This window comes from Blastocystis hominis (genome assembly GCF_000151665.1).
Source record: "Blastocystis hominis, Singapore isolate B (sub-type 7) whole genome shotgun sequence assembly, scaffold_16".
Taxonomy (NCBI): domain Eukaryota; class Bigyra; order Opalinata; family Blastocystidae; genus Blastocystis; species Blastocystis hominis.
In genome coordinates this window covers 381,560-389,673 of record NW_013171823.1, presented here as the reverse complement: position 1 = coordinate 389,673, position 8,114 = coordinate 381,560, and the positions used below count along the sequence as shown (strand labels likewise).

The 8,114-nt window shown below is 59.7% G+C and overlaps 1 protein-coding gene; it reads right to left on the bottom strand.

Annotated features, from left to right (window-relative positions):
- Nucleotides 1-471: 471 nt before the first annotated feature.
- Nucleotides 472-7,524, bottom strand: GSBLH_T00002134001 (uncharacterized protein; the record flags this gene model as incomplete). XM_013040658.1 has 5 exons in its annotated part: nt 472-901; nt 933-1,217; nt 1,251-6,562; nt 6,592-7,163; nt 7,196-7,524. The coding sequence occupies 5 exons, from the start codon at nt 7,522-7,524 to the stop codon at nt 491-493; spliced, it is 6,909 nt and encodes a 2,302-aa protein (XP_012896112.1). The 3' UTR covers nt 472-490.
- Between the last annotated feature and the right edge of the window lie 590 nt (nt 7,525-8,114).

Here is an 8,114-nt window from a genome sequence, read left to right as displayed (position 1 = left end):
GAGGAACAGTGTTTGCCTTCGTTGTTCAACGAGGTGAAGCGCAGACAGAGAGAGCGCGACATCGAAAAGCCGATGTTGCTATCCGAGGAAAACGTGCAGAACCTGCCGTCTTCGGTTGGGATGGAGCGCGGTTGTGAGGTATAGGAATTGCTGTCGGTTGTCTGCTCGAAGCTTCGTATCGAGAATCCTCATGAACGTTGTTTGGCTGGAATTTTTATCTCGTGTATCATTGAACAAGTCTGGAGTTCGTTATAACTTGGGCGTTCGCTTTTGTTGGGTTGTTTGTTGAAGAATCGTGCGATGAGGCGAGGGGATAATGAAGAGTAGGAGAGATCGTGGCAACTGTTCTTTCCATTCCATTGCTCATTCCCCACATTCTCATCCAATTCTTTCCTTCCCACCACCCTCCTTTTTCTCCATTTCCTTTTCCTCCTTTTTCTCCCCTCGCTCCTTTCTTCCAACAAACAATCCACATGCTGCAATTCTCTTCTTAGACACTCGCCTTCTTGCTCTTTCGCTTCGGGCGATACTCCTCTTCGCTCTCTTCCTCCGACGAATACCTTCTCTGCTGCTGCTGCTGCTGCTGCCTCTTCTTCTTCGGACGATAATCGTCCTCGTCCTCATCGCTCTCTCCGTCCGACACCACCGGCGATCTCCGCTCCGTGTGATTGTACGACCCGTACGTCGTGCCCACGTTGCCCGCGGGGATGTAGCTCTCGCCGCGGAGCTGCTTGAGGCCTCCGGCCTTCTTGGGGGATCGTCGGATGTGGATGTAGAAGAAGGCGAGGGCTCCGAACATGCAGAGGAAGATGACCAGCAGGATGATCAGCACCACCACCACGGCGTTCATCGACGAATACTTCTTCACGCGGAACGAATTCACGTCCAGCGAGCAGCTCACCTACGCCTCACCGTCCCTCTGTGCGTCCCACGCTCGCGAACGAACCGCCCAGCTTCTTCAGCGCGTTGCCGTAGGTCTTCTTCGTGTTCACGTAGCTCTCCAGCTCGCTGCGCACCGTGTCCACGTTCGCCGACTCCGTTTCCACGCGGAACGACACGATCACGCCCGTCGCCAGCACCGACACTTCGCCTCCGCCCACCGACTGCACCACCACCTGCGCCGAGCCCACGCCCAGCGCCTGCACGCCCTCCACCAGCAGCACGCGCATCATTTCCTGCTCGTACGCGCCCACCGACGCGGCGGTGATTCCTGCGAACTACCATCATCAAGCCTCCTCGTCGACACCTACCTGAATCTCGAAGCGGATGAACGACTTGCCCTCGCCCGGCTTGGCCTTCTCGGGGTTCGCGATGCACATCGACGCGTCCGCATCCTTCCACGCGGGGTTCCGGTCCGTCTTCTCGCCGCACACGCGCGTCCGCACGCCGCTCTGTCCGTCGCACAGCAGATACGCGGTCTTCCCGCGCTCCGTCTCCGGCCAGCCGCCGTTGGCGCTGCACACCGGCATGATCACCACGATGCTGAGCGTCGTCTGGCCCTCCGCGTCCTGGTTCGTCGCGCGCACCGTGTACTGCGTCTGCGCGCTCGCTTCTGTGGGCGTGCCCGAGATGATACCCGTCGTCGCCGCCAGGGAGAGTCCCGCGGGGAGAGCGGGGGTGATGGAGAAGGAGTCGATGCGGTACTGGCGCGTGGGCTCCATGGGAGTGATGGCCTCGTCCTTGTACGCCGTGATGCTCGAGCGGTAGGAGATCACCGGCTGGCGGTACTTGCACGTGTCCTGCACCGCGCCCCACACCGCCGAGCTGCCCGACAGCGAGCACGTGCGCGTCCGCTTGCCCTCCATGTTGGTGGGGTCCGCGCAGGGCAGCTCCAGCGTGTTGCCCTGCTCCGTCTCGGTCCACTCGCCGTCCGTGGCGCACTTCAGCGTGTCCACGGTGATCGTGATCGTCGTCGTGCCCGAGTTGTCCTCGTTCGACGCCGTGATCGTGTACACCGTCACCGGCATCGACGCCGTCGGCGTGCCCGAGATCACGCCCGTCCCCGTGTTCAGCGTCACGCCGCTCGGCAGCGCCTTGTCCGCCGACCAGCTCGTCACACGGCCCTGCACCGTCGGCGTCTGCGACGCCATCGCCACGCCCTTGAAGAGGCTCAGCGCGGGGTTCGGGTAGGAAATCACCGGCGCCGCGTACACGCACGTGTTCACCGCGGTCTCCCAGGCGGGCGGGTTGGCGTTGGAGCACTGGCGGTACCACTCGCCCACCTTGTCCGCGCCGCAGCTCTTCCAGGCCTTCTCGCCGCGGTCGGTCTCGGGCCAGTCGCCGTCGACGGGGCAGGTGAGACTGGTGATGTAGATGGTGAGCTGCGTGGTGTCGGAGCCGGCCGGGTTCGTGATGGTGATGTTGTACACAGTGCCCTGAACGTTCTTCTCCGAGGGAGCGCCGCTGATGATACCCGTCGTCGGCTGGAAGTAGAGTCCGGCGGGCAGCGAGGGCGTGATCTGGATGCTCTGGATCTCCGCGCCGAAGAGCGTCGGCTTGATGATGCTCATCTCCACGTTCTTCTCCAGGGTCACGTTCGTCACGGGGTAGGTGATCGTGGGAGGCAGCAGCACGCAGTTGTTGATGACCGGGCCCCACGTGGGAGGCGAGGTCGCCAGGCACTCGCGCGTCATGTTACCCGTGTAGTACAGCGGGTTCGAGCAGTTCCGCGTTGCCGTGCTGCCCGCCACGATCGGCGTCCAGCCGCCCGCCACGTCCGCGGCGCACGTGGCGCCCGACGACACCACGGAGATGCTGATCGCCGTGGAGATCGAACCCGCCGTGTTGCGGCCCGTGATCGTGTAGTAGTAGGCGCGCGTCTCGTTGTGCGCCATGCCCGTGATCGCGCCCGTCGCGCTGTTCAGCGACAGACCGGAGGGCAGCTGCGGCGAGCTGGAGAACGTGCAGGCCACGCAGATCGCGGTGGGCTTCAGAGGCGAGGAGATCTCCAGGCCCACGGTCAGGTCGTAGGACATCTGCGGGTAGGCCAGGTACGACGGAGCCACCGGCGAGCAGAAGTTCTCGATCGGACCGAACTCCAGGCTCGACTGGCAGAGACGGCGGCGGTAGCCCGTGTAGCCCGACGGGCAGGAGCCGAACGAGTAGCTGTTGACCAGCGCGGGCTCGAAGACCAGGTCGCCCTCGCAGACCTTCGAGTAGTCCAGAGGCGTGTGGAACAGACTGAACTCGTTGAGGTACAGACCCGTCTTGCAGGAAATGTCGCCCGAGTTGCGGCAGCTGGTCACGCGCAGACGGTACTGGTTGAAATTGGACGTGGCCATGAACTCGCGCGTGATGATCGAACCGCCGAACCCCGCCATGATGTCGGTCATGTAGTCCACCATCGTCCACGTGACGCCGTTGTTGCTTCCCTCCAGAGCCCACTCCGACGGGAACTGGTTCACGCAGGCGCCGTAGAACGAGTACACGCGGTAGCTGTTGACCGCGTAGCGGCTGCCCAGCGGGTAGGTCCAGCGCACCTCGGCGGTCTCGCAGCGCGGACCCGAGATAAAGTAGGTGTTGTCGATGAAGTCAAAGGCCTTGAGGTAGTTGTGGTTGTCCGAGGTCATGATGTCCGAAGACGGCGTTCCCTCCAGCATCGCGGAGGTCGTGTTGTAGGAGAGGTGCAGCGTCGCGTAGAAGTTGTTCTTCACGCGCGTGTTGCTCCAGCCGTGGATCTCGATCGCGAAGTGGTTCGTGCCCTCCTGCAGAAGCGACGACACCGTCGTGGCCGAGCCCGAGACTATCTGGGGCGTCAGGAACTGCGAGGAGGCCAGGGTCTGCGAGGTCGGCGTGCCGGACGGCATGTTCACGCGGTGGACTTCGTGCCCGTTGATGTACACGATCGCTCCCGCATTCACGCGCACGCGGTACATCACGGCGTTCACGTCCGTCAGACTCGACACCGTGAACGTGCTGCGATAGTACTGCGCCGTGCTGCCCGTCAGATCCTCGAAGACGCCGTCGTTGCTCTGCTTCCAGGCGGCATCCGAGAACTCGGGCGCGGCCCAGTTCGCGTCGGTCACTGCGTCGTACGTGTACTTCCAGGCCGAGGACGGACGCACCTGGTAGAACGGATAGACCGTGGTGGTGGTCAGAGCGAGCTTGCTGCTGTGGAACACCGAGGTGCGGTCCTCCGTCAGCAGGTCCACGTAGTACATGCCCCAGTTGGACTCGCCGCCCATCTCGATGTTGATCAAGCCGGGCTCCGTACAGATCGGGTAGTACATCTCCTCATACATGGGCATCGAGGGCACCTCCAGCAGCACCTCCGCGCCCTTCGTCACCTTCACCGACATCTTGGGGCCCAGCGCGCCCGTGTCCGCCACGTACACATAGAACGGCACCTTCGGCGACGAGCAGATATCGATTATGAGATTCAGCTGGAAGTTCTCCGTCTGTCCGTTCACGTTGTTCGTCAGCGTGTAGCTGGTGGTCGCACCCACCGTGGCGACCGTCGGCGTACCCGCGATCCGACCCGTGTACTTGTCCAGCGACAGGCCGCTGGGCAGCGCGGGACTCACGGTCACTTCGCCCACCGACGCCAGCGTGGTGAGCACGGGGAAGGGAAGGTTCTTGTAGCCCTTGACGGTCGTGAACTGGTAGGCAAACGGCTGCGTCGGGATCAGCGCGGTGGAGTAGAGCTCCAGCTCGGAGACGGCGAACGCGTTGGTGGGATAAATGTTGCGGTTGGCCTTCATCACCAGACGGTACATGTTGTAGGCCTCCGTGGTCTCGGCCGAGAAGCACAGACGCTGCGAACGCTTCGTGAAGCGCACGTTCTTGCGCGTGTCCAGCACCGTCCAGTTGGCAATGTTCACGTCGCTGTTCGAGGCCACGAAATCCCACTCCGTCGGATCGAAGCCCGAGGTGTCCGGATTGCAGGTCACGCAGTAGTAGTTGATCAGGCGGCGCGCATCGTCGCGGTATCTGATGCCGACCCACTGCTGGTCCGTCGAGCTTGTGCGAGGGATCAGCGTGTACGAGTCCCAGTCACTATCCGCAATGCGGTCCACCGGATAGCTGCCGCTGCTCCGGCTGCTCTCCGTGGTCACCTCCTCCGTGTAGGAAATGCTCTGCGAGGACACGGTCAGGTAGACCGAGACGTCGAAGTCCGCGGTCAGATTGCCCATCGCGTTCACCACGTCGAAGGCGATGGTGTTCGACCCGGTCAGCAGATCGGCGATCGCGCCCGTGAACGAGTGCCAGTAGGGCGACACCGAGCCTCCGGTGATGGACGTCGTGGCGGACAGCGTCTCGTTCTCCATGTTCAGCAAGTAGCGCTCCTTTCCGTTCACGTACATCCGAACACCCGCTCGGCAGAAGAAACGCACTTCGTAGGCGTCGAAATCGGTCACGTTCTCGGGGGCCATGAACGTGGTGAACGCGTACCACTGACGACGATCAATCAGAGGAGCCGTGTTCGCTGCGACCCAATTCGCGTCGCCCTGGAACGCAGTGTCCGTCACCCAGTTCTCGCGGAACTCGGATCCCTTATAGATCTTGATCGAATCGCTTCCCGGGGAGACCAGGAAGTCCGTATTGATGTCCACCTCATACGTATCGCTATCCGTGACCATCGCATGGCCCAAGTGGTAGGAAATGTCCTTGGTGTACAGCGTGATGTCCACGTACGACCCCTTCACCCACGCATCGCCCATCGAGTCGCTCAGCGTCAACTTGCACATCGTTCGCGGCACGCACATGCGGCTCACCTGCATGAGCTCGCCGTCCAGACCCTCGCCCGAGAACTCCGACTGGTCGTCGCAGGACAATCTCCACGACTCTCGATCCGACCCGGGCTGGTTGTACTTCACGATATCAATGCGCGTGTGCAGGTCGTCGTTGCAGTTCGTGAACCACAGCTTCAGCACCGCCGTTCCCTGCGTTCCGGACACCGAGTCCGTCGCCGTGACCGTGTAGTCGCTCAGCGCCTCCGTCGTCTCCGTCGTCGACCCGCTGATTTCTCCCGAGTCCGCGTCGATCGTGATGCCGGCGGGCAGCGCCGGATTGATCGCGAAGTTCAGATATCCGCTCGACTGCGGCTTGATCGAGAAGCCCTCCGTGATGGCCGCCATGTACGTGAACTCCGTCGTTTCGTAGGTCAGTCCGCTCTCCAGCAGCTCGCCCTCCGACGCGTAGATCGCGAACTCCGACAGCTGGGCGATCGACTCCGTCGCGCCGCGCACTTTGATGATCACGAGGCGAAGCATGTTGTAGGACACGCGGTTCGACTTCACCATGAACGTGGCCGTCTGGCGGCGGCCCGAGAACACGTAGTTCGACTGGTAGTCGATGCGGTTCCACGTCAAGCCGTCCTTCGATCCCTCCAAGCGCCACGTGGTCGGGTCGCGTTCGGGGTACGAGCCCGACGAGGTGAGCGAGTAGGTGTTGAACCACTCGTGGCGACGGTAGTTGAACGTGTAGGTCACTTGGATCAGCGGCTCGATCGGCGCCGACCACTCCGTGCTGGGGTTGTTATCGAAGAGGTTGTCCACGGGCAGACCCGAAGGCGAGGTCGACGCGGTCGTCGCCACGCCGTCGTACAGCCGATAGTCGTTGTCTATTCTCGACGCTCCTCCATGCTCCTACTCTGCTGGTGGGGCAGCAGGTACGCCTTGAAATCGTCCGCGTAGGGGTTCGTCTGGTTGTAGTCCTTGTGGATCTCGATGGCGATCAGCACCGAGGCTCCGCTCAGGTACTGCGTTCGGCTGCCGATAAAGCGCATGTAGTTCGAGGTCGAGTCCAGCTGGGTCACCTGCGTGTTGGAGTTCACCGGGCCGATGGGCAGGTTCTTGCGCATCACTTCCTGGCCGTTGATGTAGGCAACCACGCCCTCGCGACTGAATACGCCCAGCTCGAAGCTGTGGTACCCGTCCCACATGGGCGGAACCGTCACCGACAGAGCGTAGTAGCGAGTGTTCGAGCTCACTTGAGGGAAGCTGCCCGGCGCGTAGGCCGTCCAGGACGGATTGACGGAATGGTACCAGTCCGCCGTCGACTGCGCCGTGCTCGTGTATCTCCAGGAGTCCTTGGGAGAGATTGTGTATGTGGGGTCGAAAAGAATCTCAGAACGGCTCTTGCCTTCCAAACGACTGTGGAGGACATCGATCTTGTCCATTTCAATGTAGAAGTAGGATCCGTCATTCCATCCAGACGATGACCTATCGTTTCACACATCCCGACCGAACAATACGTATCACTCAGAATAATCGTATGCGACGTGGGGAGGATGCACAGATCAATCACTGACTCCAGGTAAGCGCTATTTCGTCCGGTTTCAGTGTGGATCTTTTCTCCATTGCTCTGGAATCCGCGATAGATCTCCATCTTCTCGTCTACCGGATTTGCTCCATAGATGCGGTGGATTGTGATTCCCACTTGCCCTTCATCGCAAGCTAGTGAAAAGACTAGGATATTAACCCGTTTTGCAGCCCAGTACCTGTAAAGAGAAGCAATAAGCAATACACTATTTGCATTTCCTTTAATAATTGTCTCAATCCAGAATAATGGGTTCGCATCCATTTCTCTATTTCATGAACCACATTCGCGGTTATTTCAAACAAATTTGCAAATCGTTTATTCTGTACACTTTCGATTTTGCAAGGATTCGCTATCACTTTTTAGAGCATCTACATGCAAAAAAATCGTTTAGAGAATTCCCTCCAACTTTCGAATCATCACTTTCGTCTTTGAATCTGATGAACAGCTTGCACACATATCGTTGTAACAAATGCAATAATAATATTGATGGCACTTGCTATAAGACGTACTCTCATTCACCTATAGTCACTTCCAGGAGCTGTTTCCATTTGTTTTGTGTATCTATTTGGCATTTGAGTAATTGTATAGGAGCGGTGCAAGTGAGGAGACGATCTAATGTGTAGATGTGGTGTTGATTGTTTCGAGCAGGTAGTGTCCGTGCGCCAGTGGATACTGCATTAGACGCTGACATGTCCTATCTGCAATACAGATGTTTCCGGAGAGTAGGAGAAATCGACTATGCTGCTCTTTCCAGAGATTCCATTGTTGAGCTCCGTTTTCACTCTTCCTTCACACAGTCCACGCAGATGCAGCTCACTTCCATTCTCTACGAAAACCCGCTCGCAGATATC